Here is a 24954-nt window from a genome sequence, read left to right as displayed (position 1 = left end):
CTCACTCATATGTGGTATTTGAAAAACTTAACTGAATTGCTTCTAGGAGGTCAGTTCATAGCAATACAGCACAGCCTCAAATAAGAAAAATCTCAACTGAACAACCTAATCTTACACATAAAGGAGGTAGAAAAAGGAGATAGAAAACCCAAACCAGTAGATGAATGGAAATAATAAAGATCAGAGCAGAAGTAAATGACATAGACACTATAAAAGAATAGACCAGATCATGAAGCCAGGAGCATGCTCTTAGAAAAGAACAAAATTGGTAAAGCTTTAGCCAGATTTAAAAAAAAAAAAAAGCCTCAAAAACACAAAATCAGAAATGAAAGAGAAGAAATAACAACTGAAACCATAGAGGTACAAAGGATTATAAAACAATATTATGAAAACAAATATACCAAAAAAATTGAACCTAGAATAAATGCATAAATTCCTAGAAAGATATAAATTATCAAAACTGAATCAGGAAGAAATAGAAAACTTGAATAGACCAATTACTAGCAATGAAATTGAATCAATAATCAAAAAACTCCCAACAAACAGAAGTCCAGGATTGAATAGCTTCACAGGAGAATTCTGCCAAACATTAAAAGAAGAGTTAATAACAATTCTTTTCAAATTACTGCAAAAAAAAGAAGAGGAGGGAAAGCTTCCAAATCATTCTAAGAGGCCTACATTACCCTTATATCAAAACCTGATAAAGACACTACAAAAAAAAAAGAGAATTATAGGTCATCTCTGAAGAACATGGATGCAAAAATCATCAACAAAATATTAGCAAACCAAATCCTACAATATATTTAAAAATTCATTCACCAATATCAAGTGGGATTTATTCCTGGGATACAAAGATGATTCACTATTTACAAATCAATCAATATGATACATCACATTAACAGGAGAAAGGATAAAAACCTATTATCACTTCAATAGATGCAGAAAAAGCATTTGACAAAATACAACATCCAGTCGTGACAAAAACCTTCAAAAGAGTAGGTTTAGAGGAAACATATCTCAACCTAATAAAGGCCATATATGAAAAACCCACAGCTGGCATCATACTCAATAGTGAAAAGTGAAAGATTTTCTTCTAATATCAGGAACAAGACAAGGATGTCCACTCTCACCACTTTTATTCAACACAGTACTGGGAGTCCTAGCTGTAGCAATCATACAAGAGAAAGAAATAAAAGGCATCCAAATTGGTAAGGAAGAAGTGAAACACTATTTTCAAATGACATGATAGTATATATAGAAGACTCTAAAGACTCGATCAAAGAAACAATGAGAAATTGTAAATGAATTCAGTCAGGTTTCAGGATACAAAATTAATATACAAAAATCTGCTACGTGTCTATACACTAATAATAAAGTAGAAGAAATAGAAATTAAGAAATCCCAATTTACAGTTACACCAAAAATAATAAAATACCTAGGAATAAACTTAAAAGACCTATATTCTGAAAACTATAGAACATTTATGAAAGAAATTGAAGACAGCACAAATAAATGGAGAGATATTCTATGCTCATATATTGAAAGAACAAAGAGTGTTAAAATTTCTATTGTACCTAGAGCTAACTACAGATTTAATGCAACTTCTACCAAAATACCAATAGCATTTTTCACAGAACTAGCACAAATAATCCTAAAATTTGTATGAAACCACAAAAGACCTTGGATAGCCAAAACAATCTTGAAAAAGAAAAAACAAAGCTAGAGGTATTAGAATCCCAGAGTTCAGAATATACTACAAAGCTGTAGTAATTAAAACAGTATGATATTGGCATAAACACAGTCACATAGATCAATATAGCACGATTGAAAGCCCAGAAAGAAAACTCTGATTATATGGCCAATTAATTTACGAAAAGGAGGCAAAAATACACAATAGGGAAGAGACAGTCTCTTCAACAAATGGTGCTACATGCAAGAGAATGAAATGTCTGAAACGCTTTTTTACACCATACCAAAAACAACAAGAACAACAACAACAACAAAAACAACCTCCAAATAGATAAAGCCCTAAATGTGACTCCCAAAGCCATAAAAACCTTAGAAGAGTACACAGGCAGTTATGTCTCTGATAAGCTTTAGCAACATTCTCTAGATATGTCCCCTGAGGTAAAGGAAACAAAAGCAAAAATAAACTATTGGAACTAGACCAAAAAAATATTCTGCACAGAGAAGGAAACCATCAGCAAAACTAGAACACAACCTACTAAATGGGAGGAGATATTTTCAAATGATATCTGATAAAGGGTTAGTATCCAAAATATATAAAGAATTTATCAACTTAACACCAGCAACAGATACTTCTCCAAAAAAGACAGATGTCCCACAGACATATGAAAAGATGCTCAATATCACTGATCATCAGGGAAATCCAAATCAGAAGTACAGTGAGGTATCACCTCATATCTCACACCAGTGACAATGGCTAGAATCAAAGGGAGAAGACCTAACAGTTATTGGTGAGGATGTGGAGAAAAGGGAACCCGTGTACATTTGTAGGAATTTAAATTAGTACAACTACTGTGGAAAACAATATGAAGGTTCCTCAAAAAATTAAAAATAGATATATGATCAGTAATTCCAGTACTGCATATTTACCCCCCCAAATAAAAATACTACTTTGAAAAGATATATGTACCCCCTTGGTGTTTGCAGCATTATATACAATAGGAAAGACATGAAAGCAACCCAAGTGACCAATGATAAATGAATGGATACAGAAGATGTGGTACATATATTCAGTGGAATAGTAGACATAAAAAAAAAAATAATGAGATCTTGCCATTTTTGACAACAAGGATGTTCCTAGAGAGTGTTATGCTGAGTACACTAAGTCAGAGAAAGACAAATAGCATATGTTTTTATTTGTATGTCAAATCTAAATATATCAAAACAAACAGAAAGACTCAAATACAGAGAACAAAATGGTGGTTGCCAGAGAAGATGTGGGGGAGGGAGGTGCACGAAATAAAGAGTATTAAGAAGTACAAACCTCCAGTTATAAAATAGGTCATAGAAATAAGAAGTGTAGCTTGGGGAATATAGTCAATAGTATTTTAATAATGTTTTATTGTGGCAGATGGTGACTCCACTTATTGTTTTGAACACTGAGTAATGCACAGAATTGTTGAATCATTAAGATGTATACCTGAAACTAATATAACATTGTATGTTAATTATACACGAATTAATGAATGAAAGAAAGACTAAAATTTGTGCTTTGAGTTTTATGAAGTCTTTCTTATACTGCACTAGAAAGGTATTCTCCTATACTACCATAATTTTTACCACTTAGACTCATCTCTTTCATCCTTTTGAGTTCACATTGTATATGGTGTTAGGCAAGAGTCCACTCCTTTTTCCCCATCTTCATATGATGAGACTCCATATGATTTTCTTAACACAGCATACTAAACGATTTCTCCTTTCCCTAGTAACGTGTGCACAATTTCTCATGTAAAAAATTCTATATATATTTTTTAACGTTTTATTTATTTTTGAGACAGATAGAGACAGAGCATGAATGGGGGAGGGGCAGAGAGAGAGGGAGACACAGAATCGGAAACAGGCTCCAGGCTCTGAGCTATCAGCCCAGAGCCTGACGCGGGGATCGAACTCACAGACCGCGAGATCTTGACCTGGCTGAAGTCGGACGCTTAACCGACTGCGCCACCCAGGCGCCCCATATATCCCTTATTTTTTTTTTTTCAACGTTTATTTATTTTTGGGACAGGGAGAGACAGAGCATGAACGGGGGAGGGTCAGAGAGAGAGAGGGAGACAGAGAATTGGAAACAGGCTCCAGGCTCTGAGCCATCAGCCCAGAGCCCAACGCGGGGCTCAAACTCACAGACTGCAAGATCGTGACCTGAGCTGAAGTCGGCCGCTTAACTGACTGAGCCACCCAGGCGCCCCTATATTTTTTAATTTGAGATTTATTCTTATTTGAACCAATATCTCAGGTAGATTCTGTTACTTTTTACATGTATATAGTCATATCATCCATCAATTAAAGTTTTTTCTTTTCCTTTCTAATATGTATTCTCTTGCTTCTTCAAATATTATGTTATAGAGCAGTGTTAATAGGACAATTATCTGTATTTCTTAAATAAATCCACCCAGACTTCATCTGTTAAGCTTCATTAGGTATAGGTTTTCTAACATAGCCTTAACCAAATTAAAAAAAAAAAAAAAGATGTGTTCCATCCTAATGTTCTGAGTTTATTTTTAATCATAAAGAGTCATCAAATTTCTTCACATCGCTCTTTCTACTTATATTGAATAAACGTATGATATTTTTAGTTAAATAATACAATAAAATATATTCATAGGTTTTCAGTGCTGAACCACCCTTGTATTCCTGAGATCAAATTTATTGATCTGGTTATATTTTAAATATGCCATTTGATATTTTATTTTGAAATTGTTCATCAGTGTTTATTAAACATAATGAATTTATCACTTTCTTTGCATGCACTCTCCTAATCCATTTTAAAATCAAGATTATACTAGTTTCACTAACACAGCATACTTTTGTGATTTTAGAATTTATTTCAGCTTAACGTATTTTACTTTCTTAGAAAAATTGAAATACACATTGAGGAAAACAATGATCTCATAATGTATTATGCTTTGGATTTTCATGTTTCTCATCAATACAGAAAATATGTCATCATACCATTTATTTTGAGCAATTCTTTTTCCTAACAATTTATATATTGCTTATGAAAGTGATATTTAAGAAGAAATTTCATATTCATAACTTTCTTCTACACATTTTGCAACAAACTTTAAAAGAAAATTAATTTTTAAATGGGTATTTACTTAGATCTAGTGCTAAGACAATAATTACATGAGGTACTGAAAAGGCACTATAAGTGCACAATGGACATCATTCCCTAAACTAAAGCTACCAGTTGTATAAGAAAGCCCATTGCTTAAAGAAAAAAAAACAGGGGCGCCTGGGTGGCGCAGTCGGTTAAGCATCCGACTTCAGCCAGGTCACGATCTCGCGGTCCGTGAGTTCGAGCCCCGCGTCGGGCTCTGGGCTAATGGCTCGGAGCCTGGAGCCTGTTTCCGATTCTGTGTCTCCCTCTCTCTCTGCCCCTCCCCCGTTCATGCTCTGTCTCTCTCTGTCCCAAAAATAAATAAAAAACGTTGAAAAAAAAATTTAAAGAAAAAAAAAACAAAAAGCAAAAAAACAAAAAACAAAAAACCATAGGAGAAGTCAGGGATGCTTTCAAGCCAGTTCCTTAATGATTACTGTTTAAGTAGCATCTCAAATAAAAAGTTAAAGAATTAGAATTTTTCTATTTGTAAATTTCAAAGTCATATTTTATTTTTAAGGACACTTTTATTACTGAATTATTTAGAATTAGCTAGGGCAGAAATAAAAGCAAAAGAACAAAACTAAAGAAAAGTACTAAAGCAACTTCTTTCACTAAAATAACTAAAGAAGCACATACCTACAGCTCAAGGGTAGACTTCTTGAAATCTTATAGCTTTAAGTTCATTTAAGTTGCCAAATTGAAGTATTCTTGGAAGGTATTTTCTTTCCCAAGAGGTTTTCAGAAGATCTCTTGGTCAACATTTTTAAATAAATAGCAGGATACTTATCACAGGTTGCATACAAACAGATGTTTCTGCATAGAAGTTCCATTAAGTAAGCAAGTATTTGTTGATTTTTGCTACTCTATGTGATGCATGGTATTATGTACTGTAAATTCAATAATAAATAAGACAGACTTTGTTCTCATTAAACACAGTGTGTACTATGGGAATCAGACAAGTAAAAAAACATTTAAACACGTGAAAAAAAGAGTACTTTTGACCACATTGTACAAGCTTATATTATTTCTAGTAGAATTGGAAAAATAGAGGAAAGGAGGGCATGCTTTTGTTCTTTAAGACCAAAGACTGGATGGGATGCCTGGGTGGCTCATTCGGTTAAGTATTCAACTTGTGATTACATGTCAAGTCATGATCTCATGGCTCATGAATTTGAGTCCCACATGAGACTGTGCTGTCAGCACAGATTCTCACTCTCTCTGCCCCTCCCCACCCTCTCAAAATATATAAACATAAAAAGACCACAGACTGGAATTTGCAATATCATTTTCACCACAAAATTTCATTACAGCATTATTGGTAAAAGTGAAATGTTAAAATTGATATGTATATTGTGGTACATTTATGTGACAGGTAGCTGTAAAAAAAAAAAAATCAATAAGCTGTTCCTAAATGTATCAGCATAGATAGTTCTCTAAAAAGTAATGAGCTTTAAAAATTGCAGAATCCAGGGGCGCCTGGGTGGCGCAGTCGGTTGAGCCTCCGACTTCAGCCAGGTCACGATCTCGCGGTCCATGAGTTCGAGCCCCGCGTCAGGCTCTGGGCTGATGGCTCAGAGCCTGGAGCCTGTTTCCGATTCTGTGTCTCCCTCTCTCTCTGCCCCTCCCCCGTTCATGCTCTGTCTCTCTCTGTCCCAAAAATAAATAAACGTTGAAAAAAAAAAATTAAAAAAAAAAAAAAAAGAAGTTTCCACTGATGTAATAAAACGACTATTTCAAAATTTCCAAGCCTTTTCAGGAAGACATCAATCTCATTTAAAAAAAAAAAAAAAATTGCAGAATCTGTAGCAAACAACACTTAGGCTGCCTGGTTCTGGAACTAACATATGTAACCACACCATGGTATGGCATATTTATACAATGTAATATATAAGAGATTGATGGAGATATACATGGTGCTACAAATAGATAACAGGCATGCATAATAAATATACACAACGAGGAATCAGAAAGCTAATGCCAAATTCATAACAGAGATTTCCTCAGAAGCAAGAGGCAGAATAACTGGATTTGGGAGGGAAACAAAGAAGCCCAAAGCATACATACATGTTTTCTTCAATTTATGATGGGGTTATGTCCCAAAGAATCCACCATAAATTAAAATATTATCAATCAAAAATGCCTTTAATACACTTAACCAACCACACATTTCAGGATAGCCTAGCCTACCTTAAATGTGCTCAGAATACTTAAAAATCTTACAGTCAGGCAAAATCACCTAACACAAAGCTTATTTTATACTAAAGTATTGAATGTCTCATGAAATTTGTTGAATAGTGTACTGAGAGTGGAAAACAGAACGGCTGTAGGGGTACAGAATGGTTGAATCAGTTGTTTACCTTTGTGGTCGTGTGGGGGAAGGAGCTGTGGCTCACAGCCACTGCCTAGCATCGATGAGAGAGGATCATAATATATATTGTTACTTCAAGAAGAGATCAAAATTCAAAACCTCAAGTATGGCTTCCACTGAATGCCTATCACTTTCACACCATCATAAAGTCAAGAAATTGTACACAGAACCATTGTGAGTTGGAGACAATCCACATGTGATTTTCCATATAGAGGTAGGTAGGTGGTTGGGTGGGTACATGGTTGGGTAGGTAGATATTCATTCCTAGATATGTTAGGCACAAGTATAAATTTAAGCTCACTTCAGGGAACAAATTATAGTTTTTTAAAAAAAAAATACAAACATTTCAAACAGACTTGACAATTTTTGGCCTATCCTTTCCTAGAAGGACATCTATATAAAAAGCCAACCTATAATCTGAAGACTGCCTTAGGAGCATGGAACAACAGCAAGGGGAATTGGATGATCGTAATTAACAATGATTATTACCAAGCTAGAAAATATCCATTTTATTAAAGTTGACATAAGGAGGCCTTCTTTTTGTGGGATGGTTAGAACAGACTCTTTAAAAAACTCCAAATCTCAAATTTAAACAGAAAAACATCAATTTGATTATATCAAAGCTGAGAATTTCTTATTAGCATACACTGTGACAAAGATAAATAAAGATTACAGATTGTGAAAAATCTCTGCTGTGTCAAAAGGACTCAGAAATGCCATAATATAGACCAGAAAAATACAAAAACTCTGTTTTTAAAAATAGGCACAAGATACAAACAGGTAATTTATAAAAATCGTTACTCAAATAGTTAAAAAACTTATGAGAAGTTTCTTAAACTCATTACTAATTATTAAAGAAATATAATTAGAACATTGGCCTAGTTTCTAGATTATCTCATGTGTCTTTATGCAAGAGATCAATCACCTATGTCCACACTACAACATTTGAGTTCTTAGTTATGCTAAATTGAAGGACAAACATAGAACTTGGTGATTCAGCCAAGGTGAATGCTGTTCTCTGAGTGTGCAGCCAGCCTTGAGAAAACACACTCTATTTTGTTGTTCTAACTACAGTTACTTTGATTTTTCTCTTAAATCTACTTTCCATTTTTATTCCAATCACTATTTTTACATGATTCTTTAAAACCCCTTTGGAGAGAGAAAGTATGCTTCCACATTTAAATAATCAGAATTATACTGTGTCTAACAACCCTGAAATTCTTGGTTTTTGGTTTCAGGCATTACTTCATCTAAAGAGAACTCAGATAAAAGACAAGTATCATGAATATTAAAAAATAGGTCTTGATGAAGAAACTAAGACATGAAGAGACTCAGTAGTGCATCCAAGATTACAAAAATAATAAGCAGGAATGCCAGGATTTGAACTCAAGGGTTCTGACATCAGAGACCATGTTCTTGACCACATACTTAGAAATGGAGTCATTGAAAGAGACTATAAATAGCTAAGTATCATAGTGCTGCTTTTATAAAATGTGTTTTTTATTAATTGATTACCTGATCAACCCTACTCTTTGTCAGGCACAGCATTGAACACTGGGGCTACACTGCAGCCTAATGGGAAAGACAGGCCAAACAGGTATTACATTATTCTGTGCTTAATAAATTCAGCATAATAAGTGCACTGGTGATAACATGTCATGGTATTATAAGAGCAGAGAGCAGGAATACCTAATATAGGTAGGAGAGATCCTAAAAGCTTTCTGAAGAAATGGCCAGATGAGCTAGAGTTAGTCATGAAGGGGGTTTGGGGAGGTAAAACAACTCCAAACAGGAAAAAAAATGCAGACAAACTCATCATGGACTTTAGTGTGTTGAATCACAGAATGCAAAGTAGAAATGAGGTTAAAATAAGGAAAGATAGAGCTTAGATCTTGGAGGGCCTTTGGATAACGGCAGTGTTTAGACTTAATCCCATAAGTGAATGGGGAGTATAGAGTTATAGATAGGAGTCACATAAACACAGATGTATTTTAAATAGTTTGGGTGGCAGGATGGAATCTGATATGAAGGTATGTTAGTCAAAATAAGCCAAGTTATGCTGTGGTAACAAATAAATCTCCAAATCTCAATGAGTTAATGTAGTAAATGATTATTTATTAAATATCCAAAGTCTGAAGCTGGCTGGATAGCCCTCCTCCACCTGATAGCTATACCATTTAGAATGGGTGTATATCAAGGTTACTGCAGCACAGAAGAGAGGGCTGGAGAATACTGCAAGGTATTTTTAAGTGTTGGGACTGGATGGGGTGTTCATCAATTTCTCCCCTATCTCATCATTCAGGACCCTGTGGCATGACCCAATACAACTCCAAGAGGCTTTAGGCAAGCACTTGAGTGTCTACCACAGAATAGAGCACTCCTTTCACTCCTGTTTATAGTAGGCCAAATTTACCTATAAATTATCATCATTTGGTTTGAGAAAAAATATTGTTTATTCACTTATTCAATTCACTCAAATGCTTTCCTGAGCACCTACTATGATCTATGCAGTCACGTAAGTATCAGGGGGTTCAACACTGTTCTTGTGGGTAAACCCTTATTTGACTCTCCACTTACACAATGGTATGTGCGCAGGACAGAGTAAGTGGGGTGGAAGGTGTAATATGAGCCAGATTCTATGCCTTATAGGCAATTTTAAGGACTTCAAATTAGACTGAAATGAAGGGACTTTATAACATTCTGTGCAACAGCAGGACATGGTCTGATTTACTTTTTAAAACAATCATTCTTACTGTTTTATTTAGAATAGAGGATGGTAGGATGCAACCACTGTTCTCTATTAGGAAATTATATAGTAATGCAAATGAGCAATGATGGTGGCTCAGATCAGGATGGAAGGATGGAGCTGGTAAAAAGTGGTCAGATTCAGGGCTCCTGTGTGGCTCAGTTAAGTGTCCAACTTCAGCTCATGTCATGATCTCATGGTTCATGGGTTCGAGCCCCCCATGTGGCTCTGTGCTGACAGTGCAGAGCCTGGAGCCTGCTTCACATTCTGTCTGTCTGTCTCTCTCTCTCTCTCTCTCTCTCTGTCCCTCCCCCGCTCAAGCTCTTTTTCTCTCTCTCTCAAAAAGTAAATAAACATTAAAAAAAAAAAAGTGGTCAGATTCTGGAAATACTGTGAAGATAAGGTATTTAGTTTTGAAGATAAAGTCATCAGATTAGGACAATTTAGATGTGTGGTATGAGAAAAAAAGATCTTGAGCTCACGGGAGAAGACCATTCCAATCAACTAAGGGGAGATAAACCTTAATCATTAAAACTTTTCCAAGATGGCTTCAGAAGGGCTCTAGAGAATATTATTTTCCTAAATTACTCAGATCCAATAGGTACTTCCTTTAGAATTTCAAATGATAGCAATGCTTATGGAAAAGTCTTTTTCTTTGATGGAAAACATAGCTCCAAATTTTCTACTTCTCTACATTGATAAGATTTCTTATCAATTTTATCTATATAGATCTCTTCACCAAAAAGAATAACTAGACAGTTGGCAAACTATGTAAATGTCTTTGTTTTTAAAGCCAGGTTAGCAAATATTAAGCCATGTTAGATTCATCTTGAGGTGACACTTCATTTACTATTTGTTAGGAGCATGTTTGCTTTATGGGAACCACCCATATCTCTATATCTCTTAGGAAAATAAAGCTGTTTATTTGTGAATTATTATTATTAGTAATATAGTAAATAGAAAGACACTAAATAAGACATTTTAGTGATATGGTTCATACACTGGGTATAAATTAGTAGAATAGCATGTCATATTTAAGTTCAATTTTGATGAAGGCAGGAAAGAGGGGAAAAACATTATAGGCAAATAGAACAGGATACATAAATGCATGGGTATGAAAGAGGATGGACAATTCATGAAAATAATAGAATTTAGGGATCACGAGAGGGGACAGTGTGTATGAAGTTTCAAGGAATAAGAAATTGAAGCTGGGGAGGTTTGGTAAATTGATTATGAAGTTATGTATGGATAACATACCTGGTGTAACAAAAAGTTTCAATTTTACCTTTTAGTTAAAATAAATACAATGAAGTTGAAAATGTAAAAGTATTGAAGGGCCTTATGGGAGGAAGATGGTAGAAAATAGACAAAGAGAAGCTATGAGAAAGCCACCCAATGGAAGAACATAGTGAGAGACAATTTAATCTTTAAAAATCCCAGAGAACTAAGTTTTTAAACTAGAACACATCTAGCAGGAATAATAAAGTTATGAACAATTATGTGGTTATACATCATTATCTTATACAACGGCAAACTCCAGCTTTAATTTTTTTCTCCTACTAGGCTAAGGACACCAGAAAGTTTTAATACTATAAGAAGCTCAGCCTGAAACCTAAAATGAAAGAGTCCCACTTTTCTCATTCAATATAATTATCTAGAATTTGCCCCACTCAAGTAACCAAGAAGGTCCAGAGTGATTGCACAATTTCCAGTATCTAGTGGAGTGCCTACTTTCTTCAGGAAAGTGGACAGTAGATACATATTAAAAAGTCATCTCCAAACACCAGTTTTATAGAAGTGATAGCAATGCATAAATCATAGTATGCATGATGCCTAGTATGAGGAAAACTTCAACACAACAAAAAGATACATCACGTATAAAGAGGGAAGTAATATAAAGTCACATAACCAAAAGGATTAGTATCCAGAATATATTTTAGAATTTTTTTTTTACAAATTAATAGGTAAAGGACAAGCCCACAGAAAAATCAACAGAGGATCAATAGCTAATTCACAGATAATAAAACTGAAGTGTTCATTGAGCATATGTGAAAATATGCTCAAACTGTCTAATATTAGTGTTTATCTCTGAAGGAAGAGAAAGGGAGGAGAATTCACTTTGGAAAAAGCACAAAGGGAAATGCTCCTTTCTGCAGGTGTAATATTCATTTAATGCCTTTAGACAATAAAGAACAGAGCAAATATTACTAAATGTTAACATTTGGTCATCTAGGTGGTAAGTGTATATATGTTTGGTGTGCTTTCTATATTTTCTTTTGTATTTTTGAAATATTCCTTAATAGTTAATTTACATATAGGATGATTTTACCGTCCTGTTATATGTTTCCCTATCTATCACTTTTATTAGGTAAAGTGATAAGGGAGGAAGTTATGTGTTAGAGGAAGAACATAAGAGGTGAGTTGGAATCCTAAATTCTAGTCCCAAATCTGCCACTTGACCACTGCGTGACCTTGAGCAAATCACTTAATTGTTGTGAAACTGATTCCTCATCTGAAAAGCTTAAAACATAGTATCTACCTTTATTACATAAGGTTGTTTTAAGGAGTGAATTATTTCATGTAAATGAAAGTGATGTTCATATGTGAAGAAAAGATTAAGAATTCTCAAAACCCACAGTTAATGGGAAATTAATTGAACATATATTCTCATTTAGTGTCATTCTAAACATATAGAAACAGACATTAGAAACAAAGGAGACATACATCTTTTCTTACCGGATCAATTAGTTGGGAATAGAGTTCATGGCAGTTGTCAAAAATATACTTGTATGTAGAATCCAGGCACGCCCTAACACAGTCCTTCACCACCATGCTGGCCTTTGGGGGACTTTGCAGCTCCAGAACCTGAGAGACAAATTATTTTCTTAAAGTCAAAAAATATAACATTGTAATCCAGTATCAACAACTCAAATAATCTTCAATAAATGTTTTTAGTTGATATTTCTACATTCAGGAAAAAAGGTTTATTTTAAAACCTTTTAAAACCATTTTAGTGTAAATGTTTAATTTTCTCATATGACGATGCAGTGAAAATGATCATAGTTGTAAATATTCAAATAGAAACACATAGAGGACCAATCACAACATTATTCATCCATTCATTCTTTTCAATCATTCAACATTATCACCTACTGTGTGCACGACAATAGGATACCCCAGTGAACAAAGGAAGAAAAATCCCTTTCCTCATGGAGCTAAATTCTAGCAGATAATAAAAGAAATCAGTAAAATATATTCCATGATGGTGCACATTGAAAAGTAAAATAAAGCAGAGGAGATAGAAAACGTTTCAGCAGAATAGAACTAACAAAGAGGATGCAACACTAGGTGAATTCAGAGAAGTAAAAGGATGGAGCCAGGGGAAAAATCTATATACAGACTATTTTAAGAACCTTAACTTTGAGTAAGGTGGGAAGGAATCAGACTCTTTCAGCAGAAGGGCAAAGTGATGTAACTCAACTGTCATTTAAATGGCTTAAGAAAAAAGAATGAATGAATGAACACAACAAACAAACAAACAAACAAACAAACAAACAAACGGCTCCCTTAGGCTGCTTTAAGGCAGGCTATGGAAAATGTAGAAAGACCAGGGATGAGAACACTATAGTAATTTAGTCAATATAGCGCTTGGACTATGGTGTTAAGCTAGGAGCTGTTTAATTTGGGAAGGAAGAGCTAACAGGATCTGCTCAATGATTGGATAATTGGTGTGAGAGAAAGAGAGGAGTTAGGACCCCATGGTTCTAGCATGATAACTGATACAATGAAGGTAGGTTAACTAGACAAATAAAGCTGTACACAGGTGATGAAGAGCTCAGTTTCAGGCAGGTTAAGATTGAGAAGGTTGTTACGCATGGAAGTAGACATTTGCGTATGAGTCTGGACTCATGGAGATGCCTGGGGCTAGAGATACAAATTTTGAAATTATTAGCTTAAATAAGAATTCAAAGGAACAGGACTAGATGAGTATGGATACAAAAGAGAAGAAGTCCAAAAATTAACCCTGGATAATGGTGTTAGAATGATTGAACATGTAGTATGCAAAAAAAAAAAAAAAAAAAAAAAAAAAAAAAAAAAAAAAAGTTATCTTTGACCCATACCTCATAACATTAAAAACAACAACAACAACAAAAAAAAAACTTTCAAAATAAAACACAGGACTAAACATACAAGATAAAATAAAACTTTTAGAAGAAACAGGAAAATCTCTTTGTGACCTTGCTTTAGCCCAGAGCACTATCTATAAATCAAAAATTGCTAAAGTAGACTTCATCCAAATTAAACCCTTTTGCTGTACAAAAGGTACTGTTAGAGAATGAAAAGAAAAAGTACAGACAGGGAGAAACTCCTAGCAAATAAAGCACCTGAAAAAAGACTTGTATCTAGACTATATAAAGAACTCTTTTTTTTCCCTTAAGTTTTTAAAATTTACTTTTAGTAATCTCTTTGCCTAAATTGGAGCTGGAGCTCATGACCCCGAAATCAACAGCCACATACTCTTCCAACTGAGCCTGCCGAGGGTCCCAAAGAACTCTTGATACTAAAACAAAACAAGACAAACTAATAAAAAATGGGCAAATATTTCAATAGATGGTTCCTAAAAGAAAAATTCAGATAACAAATCAGCCCAAGAAATGATGACCAATATTATCAATAATAAATAAAATTAAGATGTAATATGATACAGTTTCACTCCTATTAGAATGGCTAACAAAATAGTAATATTTGAAACCACGGAAAATACCAAGAGCTTTACCACAAGATATAGTGCAATTAGGATTCTCAAACATAGCTGCTAAGAAGGCAAACCCAGGAACCTCACTCCAAAGAAAGTGAAAGCTTATGTTTACACTAATAATTTCTACATAAATATTTTTTAACAGTTTTATTAACAACCCAAACTGGAAACAACCCAAATGCCTGTAGTACATGCATAACCAAGAATGGCTACTCAGTAAGTGGCTACTCAGAATGGCTACCTGCATAACCAAGAATGGCTACTCAATAAAAAGGAATGAACTGTTGATAACACTCAACAAGATGGATGAACAGCCAATGTGTCATGCTATATAGCGTATTATTTCATTCACAGGATATTCTGGAAAAGGTAAGCCTATAAGGAAACAGCAATGGATAGGTAGTTGCCAAGGGGTGGGAGAGGCAGTGAGTATTAAAAAGCAGCCCGACGCCTGGGTGGCGCAGTCGGTTAAGCATCCAACTTCAGCCAGGTCACGATCTCGCGGTCCGTGAGTTCGAGCCCCGCGTCGGGCTCTGGGCTGATGGCTCAGAGCCTGGAGCCTGTTTCCGATTCTGTGTCTCCCTCTCTCTCTGCCCCTCCCCCGTTCATGCTCTGTCTCTCTCTGTCCCAAAAATAAATAAACGTTGAAAAAAAAAATTAAAGAAAAAAAAGCAGCCCGAGGGAATTCTGGAGGATTATGGGGCCGTTTCATTGGTTAATTGCCGTGGTGGTGATACAACTACACGTTTGTCAAAAAGAATAGATCTGTACACCAAAGGAATGAATTTGACTGCGTGTAATGAGAAAAAAAGAAAACGGGAGGAGGAAATTTGTTCAAAAGATACTGAAAGAATAGAGATGGGCAAGAAAACATAATGAAGCTGATTCTAAGGTGTTTTGGTATTAAAGAACAGGGGGAATTCGGGTGTTGTAGATGGAGAAGAAAGTGGAGTCCATCTTTGAGGAGAGCAGGAGCCACTGCAGCACCAAGGCTTTAGTGTTCAGAAGGGCATGAAATCAATTGCACAGCTGGAAGAGATGGTCTTTTCTAGGAGAAGAGACAGCTAATCAATAGTAATAAAGGAAGGAAGAGTATATGGACACAGATTCAAGTAAGTAGATAGATGGGGTGGGTGGGAGGAGCATGTGGTCTGAGCTTGAGGAAGCTCTCCAGCATTTGCTCCCATTTTTTTCAGTGCAGTGTGAAGCAAGGTCATCGGCTGGTAGTGAGGATGGAGGAGGAGGTGCTGGAAGTTTGAGATTTTGTTTCTAAACACATCAAGGCTGGTGACTGAGAAATGGCAGATATGTAGCACTTGTGCAGGCACCCCCTACCCTCACTCCCATGTCCCCCCTGCCTCAGTGTTAATGGCACCCATCGCCTGTCAATAAAGTAACTTTTCCTCGTGAGCTTGGTTGGAAGCTCACTATCCTTCCCTATACACTGTTCCAACAGCTGCTGCCAGAGGGTAAGAATGGATATAAATTCTATTTATCCCAGTCACCCAATTACACTGTGATTTGAAGCCAAATGAATTTTCTTTGGACTTGAAAAACTCCAAATGACTGCTGATATGGCATGGTTTTGTTTTCTGTCTCTCATATAGTACCATTTTTAGTGCTTCTAGTGAAAACAATCATGAGCGACTGACAATTGCTTTGTTTTTTTTTTCTGTAGAGGAATTTTCTGAATAAACATCATAAAACTCTTTCAGAGAGCAAAATTTTTTAGCCCATAGCCTGACAAATAGTTTTAGGAAACACTTGACATGAATAGTCTTGATAGCCAAATTTTGAGTGCAAAGAACTTGATGTTAAAGCAGAGATCTACCTAAAAAGAAATGCCTGCATAGTTTTGTAGATAGTTAACTATACAAAAGGATTCAACAATCAAATATATCCCTATGTGGACATTTCCAGGGCTGAAAATGGAAGTTGTCACAATTGGGGCAAACTTAAAAGAATCAGCTACTCTGTTGGGATGAAAAGGTTAGCAAGTCATGGGAGTTAAAACTAAAGTAAGAAGTAACTCATTTCCATTTAGCATTCTTAGAGATTTCTTTTTTAGTAAGAGCCGTATTTAAGATGGATTTAATTTAAAACTAAATTTAAGCCGAATGTATCAGAATATTTTAGGTGTCTAGGATAATTCTTTTTCAACAGACCTCATACTGGAGGATTCACTTAGCAAAGGAAAAGGCATCATGGCATAACTGCAAGGGTTGGACCTCACTGGTCAAGAGAGGAGTAAAAGCCAGACTTTAGCAGGGAATAAATGCGTTATGTCACAACAAGATGGTGACAGGTAAGATGAGGTACCTTCATCCTGAAGAAGGTGATACTTGTTAGTAGGTCAACAGTTGATTTCAGGTCTTGCAGTCGTTCAGCATTGCTGGCTGGGAAGTTTTCCTGGTTAATTAATAAACAGAAAATGGGTAAATTTTCAGAGTGGGAAAACAAATTAAAACTAGCTTTCTGGTAAAGGAAATGGGAAATGAACTGTGTAAAATTATAAAAAATATCCCTAGAGTATTCCCAAAATATTTTATCATAAAATATTACAAAAAGTAAACAATATGGAAATACTGCTAGTCTTACAAAGCCATATGCTTCTATTTCCACATTGCAATAAAAATATAATTTTTATTATATATTATGTATATATAATTATACAATTCATGCAGCATTATTATTCGTCTTTGTTGCTATAATAATTTTGCTACTAAAAGTGGAGTGGACAGCATGTAGTTGGAAATATTTTTAATAACTTTCTCAAGATGAGTAATTTTTTCCAAAAATACCCTTGGGAACTTTTACATATGCTACATTTACTTTTAGTCACAAAGAAACTTTTAAAAGTTAAAAAAAAAAGAGTAAGACTGCACTGCCAAGTCTCTCCCTCAAGTACTGTGGATTTCAGCAAAAAGTTTGTTAGTGATGTTGGGTGAAAACGTCATATAAAAATAAAGAAGTTCAGAACTTTGAAGTAAAGGAAAGGTGTGATCATGAAAATGTTTGATATAAGATTTTAACATTGTAGCATTGAGGAATTTCTCATTTACCATGCTTTCAGATTGGCTTTTTAAAAAGTGACCTGAAAAACCACACGTAACCTTTAGATATTCATGAACGTCAGCAGAGTTAAGGTGTCAAAATGATGACAAATAATGTGGCCTCAAGGCCCCTTTGCCCCCAATTATCTTTTTTTTATTGCCTAGTTAATAGCAGTTATCTTCTAACAGTGTTGGCCCCAGTTCCAACAGGAAGGTTGAATTTGACAAAATGTGGTATAATTTCCAGAAATATACAATTAAGAGATCCATCAATAATGAACTAAAACATGAATGTAGTAGATACACATATTTGCAGGTATGATGTCTAGAATAAATTATTAAATAAAGAATGCAAGAGTTATTGCAACAAATTTTTTCTAGAAATATAATTTATAACTGAATATTTTGTATCTAAGATCTTTATAATTAAAATAATATATATATTTACACCCAAAAGTACATGAATACATTTGTGTGTGTATGTATTTGTATGTTTCACCTGGAGGTGAAGTATAGAATAGTTGACAAAAACTTTGGACAACTTCAAAAAGCATATTATAGTGATCTAGAAAGAGTGAATTAAGCGGTGAGTCCAAGTAAGAATCTTAAAAGCTGAGGAACTATCAGCAGGATATCTCAGCAACAAGGGGTGAGCTTTCAAGATGAGGTCTATGCCACATGTTTACCTCAAGAATTAGCTGATTGCCTCTCAGTCTGAAAGTTATTAAAATAGTTGTAAAATTAAACACACACACACACACACACACTTTATTAGTATAGGCTTGTGTGGGGCAAGGTCTCTGAACAAGGGACATCTGCTTGCTTACTGACTGGACTTTTCCAGTGTGATAGAACCTGAGATCCCAAGATCAGTATTTTTACTTTTCCATTACACAGTGGATGATTTTTTATAATATGACAAGAAAGCATCTCAGCCAAACATGGTATCTTACCTTCAGGAAAATAATTTTGTACATACCCTATACTTTGACAGGTCAATCCTTAAAGAGTTATGCAACTGGTCCAATAGTTTTATGAATTTTTCCCTCTGTACAGAGCAAAAACAAAATAGGAGAACAGAAATAAATGGTCATTCTAAAAGTAACCCTCAAAACAACTCTAGGAGTTATTTTCCTCATTTTACAGAAAGGAAGGTTCAAAGATATAAAAAATTTATCTAAGGTGATAGAGCTAGTATGTGACAAAACAGTGATTCAAATGCAGATTATCTTTCACAACAAAACCAATCTCTTGCCAATAAGCCACAAAGACTCTCTGTGATGAATAAGAAAATATCCAAAAAGTTGCTTTCAGGGGAAAGAGTCCAGAGAACTGAATCACCACTGTACTAATTCACAATATGAGTCAGCAAGATAAAACATCAACCACCCCACACACCACTGTGCCTCCTCAGAAATAAATTATTATTATTTTGAAATTTCTCCTACCTGTGGAAGCAGGAATAGCTCTTGTTCTCATCAAGAACAATTTCAAAAAGCACTTTCTCTTTGGTAACAAGTATAGACTTCATAATCTGAAAGTACTGATTGTCTTTCCAGTATGTTTATGATTTAGTGTTTAAAAAAACATATATATAAAACATTAAGCAAAAAAACAAAACAAAATAACACACAAAAAACTAATACTTCCCTCTGAGGCTATCTCAGTGTTGGACTGACCTCTTCATAGGATCTGAAAATAATGAGTTTGCTTATAAGTCTAAAGATGAACTTATGTTGATTAAATAAAGTAAATAAATTAGATAAAATAAAAACATCAAAGTCACACAAAGTTTATAGGTAGATGACCCCCATTCTGAGTCTCAGATTTTAATCAAAAATAAAAAGAAATAAGAGAGTGGAAGTAAGAGCAAAGGTCTCTGCCTACATGAGTATTCTGTAAATAACAAACTGTACTTTGGAAGATACTGGCCGAAGTAGAAACTTCCTAACACTTTCACATAAAAGGTAGATTTATGGGGTTATAACTCATTCCTTGAAGTCACTGATTTTGATGAAGTGAGCTATTAACAGAAGTTGATGAACTGTTCCTAAGTTGAAACTCCAATTTTCTGAATAAACTACCTTTATCTGGTTCATATGTCAGACAATCAAACTTGATATTATTTTCTGTGTTAACCCCTTGCAGAGACAATGAAAGAGCCTAAGAAATGAAACTTGCCTTCAAGATGCTTGCCATCTTATTAGGCAGAGAAGACTCTTCAGTAAAGCTACTGAAAACTGCTGATGAGTTAAAGGTCTTAGATTTTCCTTTCCCACTTTCCCTCAGGCTTTCCCAGGGAAAGAGGTGAACTATATTGTCCTTTTATTAACCCTCATCCCCCAACCACGTGGGTCAGTAGCTCTCAATCAAAAGAGAAAACCCTAAGAACCACTACCATAATCAGTTTAGGCCAAAGTAAAGTTAACCATTCAATAACTGTAAAAGCTAATGTGCTCATGTCATGTCTTAAGATGCTTTATCTGACCTCTGTGATTGGTATAAATCATCAAGACAGCTGACACAACCCTGGTAAGTCACATTAATGCCCAAGTCACTAGCCCTGTTATATACACGGGTAGTGACTGTTCTGGCTGTGTGCTTGATATCCTTTTCCATTCTTCCTTACTACTAGAACCTTGTAATTAAAATGTGGCCATTCTGAAATACCTAACTTCATGACCTCTTTTCCTGCAGGAATGGTCATGCAATATGATTTTGGCTAATGAGATATATATATAGTTTATTAAAGGGGATGGACCCAGCTAGCACATTACCATGAATTATTATTTGGAAAGATTCTAAAAGAATGCTTGGCAGGCGCCGTTGTTGTATTAGTGTTCACTATGTAACTCCTTGTCAGGCTTTTTCTCCATCTGCCCTGTGTCTCTCTCCTTTCTTCCACCTGAAACTCAGACTAGACACGTGAAGGTAAAACAGTCATGTTACCTTCAGATAAAAAGCTAAACAAGCAATTAGGTGTGGTGGAGCAGGACGCCCCCATACCTCACCTTAGCCCTGTCTGCCCACCCTTTCAAAAAATTACCATCCTGAGCAGCTACCCTCATCCTGAATTCCTTATTACTTCTGGACTTGGGATCTACGGACAAAAAAAAAAAAATTGTATTTCATGCAGCCAAACAGAATTCTGACTGACACAGATCACACGTGTGGTCTTCCTACCTCAGTCTTCAGTGCCCAGCTGGAAAATTTACATTCGAGGAACACAGAAAACTGTGGAGAAAACTGCCAGGCTTGTTGTCGCTAAATCCCAGACAATATCAGATGATATGAAATTAAAAGTGTGCTACTGATTACATCTTCATAGAGATTCTTTAAACAGAAGAACAGCTTGAAATTTAATTGTATTTATTATAATTCTATTTAACTATAGTGAGACCGCATTTGCAAGAGCTGAGGAGGCCTATTTCCTGCATGGTGTGATTTGAGGAGTAACAAAAGACTGGGTGATTAAAAAATGATTCTCCTGAGGGGCATGCCACAACATCTGAAGCCTCCATGATACTCCATTCTTCACATTAGGTAATGTCTACACATGCCTGGTATTTAGTAGAGGGCCAAATCAATCACAATACTCACTGTTTCCGGTTAGCAAAAACTTAGGTTTAAATAGTTGATAAGAATAATTCTAGGGGTGCCTGGGTGGCTCAGTTGGTTGAGCATCTGACTCTGGATTTCCCCCTGAGTCATGATCTCATGATCATGAGGTGGAGCCCCAGCTGGGCCTCATGGAGCCTGCTTGGGATTCTCTCTCTCCCTCTTTCTGTGCCCCTCCCCTGCTCACACATGCTCTCTCTTGTGCATGCTCTCTCTTTCACAAAATAAATAAACTTAAAAAAAAAAGTAACTCTAGACCAGGGGTCAGGAAACTGCCTCTAAAGAACCAGGTAGTAACTCTCTTCAGCTTTCTATTAAACTCTGCCACTGTAGCACAGTGCTCCCAGAAACAATATACAAACAAATGGGCATGGCTGTTCTCCAGAAAAATTTTGGTTTTTTGGACAATGAAATTTGAATTTCATATAATTTTCATGTGTCGCAAAATAATGGTATTCTTTTGATATTTAAAAGCCATTTAAAATGTGGAAACCATTCTCACCTCACATGTGGGCCATGCAAACAAAACCAGCTGGTGGCCCGGTTTTGGCCCATGAGCACAGGGGAGATTTTGAATAGGGGACAGCGGTCGCTACCTCACAAGTGCATTAAAATCAACAAGAAATGTAAACATATCACCCTGGTATCCTGGGAGTTGTAGAAGGAAATGTTCTTCTGAGGAAGGGGTGTAAAAGCCTCTGCCTCATTCTCAGCTGTTCTTTTCCCTTTCTTTGTTTCTTATTATCTCACTCCCGCAGCAGGGGTTGATTTAACTTGAATCTAACGATGCTTCAGCACTGGGGGCTACAGTGATGGTGTCAGTGACTAACAAATGTCATCAACTGAAAAGTATTTAAGGAGTCTCTTCACAGGCAAGTTTGAAAAGCCCTGAGATGGAATCATTCACTGACCTAGAGACTCTCAATGTTTCCCTCACTTTGACTAAACTTTAGAAAGGTTTTTCCTGACTCTAGGTCCTGATGTCTTAATTTTTGAGCATTCTCTTTAAAAAACCTAACTGTAATTCTTCCTCTGTCCCTGGGAAATGTGAATGTGTTTCAAAGCCTCTTGCCAGGTTGCTTTACAACCCAGAGAAGTCTTCCTCAAGTACTTGGGAGCTATCCCTCTGAAAGGTAATCATCAAAGAGATAGTACCCGTATCACCCAGGATCTATGAGAGGGTAGGAGACTAATTTTGTTGGGTGTCCATTAGTAAACACAGATAGCCTCATCACAGAAAAAGATATGTGCACACCCAAATATAATTGAGTGTGCTGGACACATGCCAATGATCAACCTTCCCCTTGAGAGCCTCAGATATTTTTTTTCTCCTAAACACTGGATTATCTTTTTTTTTTTTTTTTTTTTTTTAAATTTTTTTTTTAACGTTTATTTATTTTTGGGACAGAGAGAGACAGAGCATGAACGGGGGAGGGGCAGAGAGAGAGGGAGACACAGAATCGGAAACAGGCTCCAGGCTCTGAGCCATCAGCCCAGAGCCTGACGCGGGGCTCGAACTCACAGACCGCGAGATCATGACCTGGCTGAAGTCGGACGCTTAACCGACTGCGCCACCCAGGCGCCCCTGGATTATCTTTTTTCAATAAGAATGGTATTTCAGGATTTTCATCATATGAAGAAGTGATCAAAGAATCTGCAGTCAAAAACTCTAGAAAAACTCTTAAAGAGATGTATCAGGAAGTTAATGAAAATATTATGCTGTTTTTCTGGAATCTATAATATTTGTAGTGTTTGTTATATAATTTATAATTCATTGGCATTTATTTTTTTCATTAAAAATGAATAATTTTCTGTTTTCTATTGACAATTTGTATTTTTCTTAAAAACAGTCTTATCAGGGGCACCTGAGTGGCTCAGTCAGTTAAACTTCTGGCTCTTAATCTCAGCTCAGGTCACGATCTCACAGTTTGTGAGTTCAAGCCCCACATCAGGCTCTGCACTGATGGCACAGAGCCTGCCTGGGGTTCTGTCTTTCATTCTCTCTGCCCTTCACCTGCTTGAGAGCTCGATCTCTCTCGTGCGCTCTCTTTCTCTCTCAAAATAAATAAATAAACTTTAAAAAATATTAAAAAAGAATCTCATCAAATTATATAATGCTTAGGAAGCACAAAACCTAGATCCACCTCTCCCCAGAACTGATCATTTGTCAAGTCATTAAAAATGACTTCTAAAATGTTTCCCACACACATTTTCTCCCTTGCCACAACCTTCATTTTCTCTGAGCCATTAGCGCAGCATTACTTTGCCTTGTCAGGACTAGCATATCAGCCCTATCACTAATTTCCATATAATCCTCCTGTATTCAACACCAGAACTGTTTTACTCATTTCACCTTCTTTCAGTGTGGCTTCCAGTAGTTCTGAGACTGGAAAACTAAACATCATATTTCCCAAACTCCTTTGTAGCTAGGCTTATGCAATTATCTTAGTTTCTGCCTATTAGATACATGTGCACTGCTACATTTGGAAAGCAGACGAGTGACGGAGGCCTAGTTCCTGCTTCTTGGTTTACTTGGGCTGTAAGTCCTGGAGACATTCATTTCCCAGTCTCTGGTCACTAGCTTTGTGGTCTCACACATTCTGCTGCATTAACAGAAGCAGCCTTCTGATTCCTCACCTCCCCAACTGTAAGAAAACTCACCACTTCTCTTAAAATCAGTTTCAAATATCAGTGATATTTTGAGGATTATTACAGAAAGATCTTCCTTGAGTCCCAAATGATTATAAGCATTTAATTCCCTGTGCCAAATCCCTTTCTACTTAAAGTTTCTAACATGGTGTCTATTACAACTGAACTGTGTCTGATATATATCCTCTCTCCCCCTTCTGCAACATTTCCGTACAGTTAGTTATCTTTCTAAATCAAAGATTATACCTTAAGCTTCAAGAATGACATCCAAACATCTCCGTAGGTTTTAAAGGCCCTCAACAATCTAATGTCAACCCAATAGCACAGTTTCTTCTTATACTACCTACCTTTATTCTTTTTGTTTTAATTTTTTTTAATGTTTATTTATTTTTACGAGAGAGACAGAGCATGAGCAGGGGAGGGGCAGAGAGGGAGGGAGACACAGAATCTGAAGCAGGCTCCAGGCTCTCAGCTGTCAGCACAGAGCCCAACACGGGGATCAAACCCAGGAACCGTGAGTGAGACCTGAGCCAAAGTCGCAGGCTTAACTGACTGTGCCACCCAGGCGCCCCTCTACCATCCTTCATTCTATTTGCCCTACTTAGTAGGCAGGCTACCTTACACACACTTTGAACTTATTTTGTATCTTTACTTTGGTCTTTACTCAAATGTCTTCCCAGACCCAAGGTAGCTTCCCAACTACTTCTTGGACATTGGAAAAATATTACTCATCCCTAAAAGCCCGGCTCCTTTTATCACACTTTCATCAGTCCCTGAAAAGTATCAATCACTTGATCCTCTTCAATCTCTCAATATCAAAGCCTCCTTTGATACTAATCACACTTTGGGAGTGACATAGGGTTATTGTTACAGATGGTTAAGGACTATCCCATTAGAACATAAACCTCAGAAAGT

At 36.0% G+C, this 24954-nt stretch overlaps 1 protein-coding gene across 5 annotated transcripts in view; it reads right to left on the bottom strand.

Moving 5' to 3' along the window:
- The window catches only part of UNC13C (unc-13 homolog C), a 627591-nt gene that overhangs the window by 255087 nt on the left and 347550 nt on the right, over positions 1-24954 (bottom strand). For all 5 annotated transcript variants that reach the window (XM_086710729.1, XM_086710726.1, XM_086710727.1 and 2 more), the window contains exons 18-20: positions 18752-18820; positions 17039-17128; positions 12697-12825 (exon numbers count right to left, since the gene is read on the bottom strand). In XM_086710729.1, the coding sequence (XP_086566855.1) occupies positions 12697-12825; positions 17039-17128; positions 18752-18820 (288 nt within the window). The remainder of the gene's footprint in view (positions 1-12696; positions 12826-17038; positions 17129-18751; positions 18821-24954) is intronic.

The sequence above is a fragment of the Puma concolor genome, chromosome B3 (assembly GCF_028749965.1).
Source record: "Puma concolor isolate L17-30 chromosome B3, mPumCon1.1.hap2, whole genome shotgun sequence".
NCBI lineage: Eukaryota > Metazoa > Chordata > Mammalia > Carnivora > Felidae > Puma > Puma concolor.
This window is presented reverse-complemented; position numbering and strand designations above follow the sequence as displayed.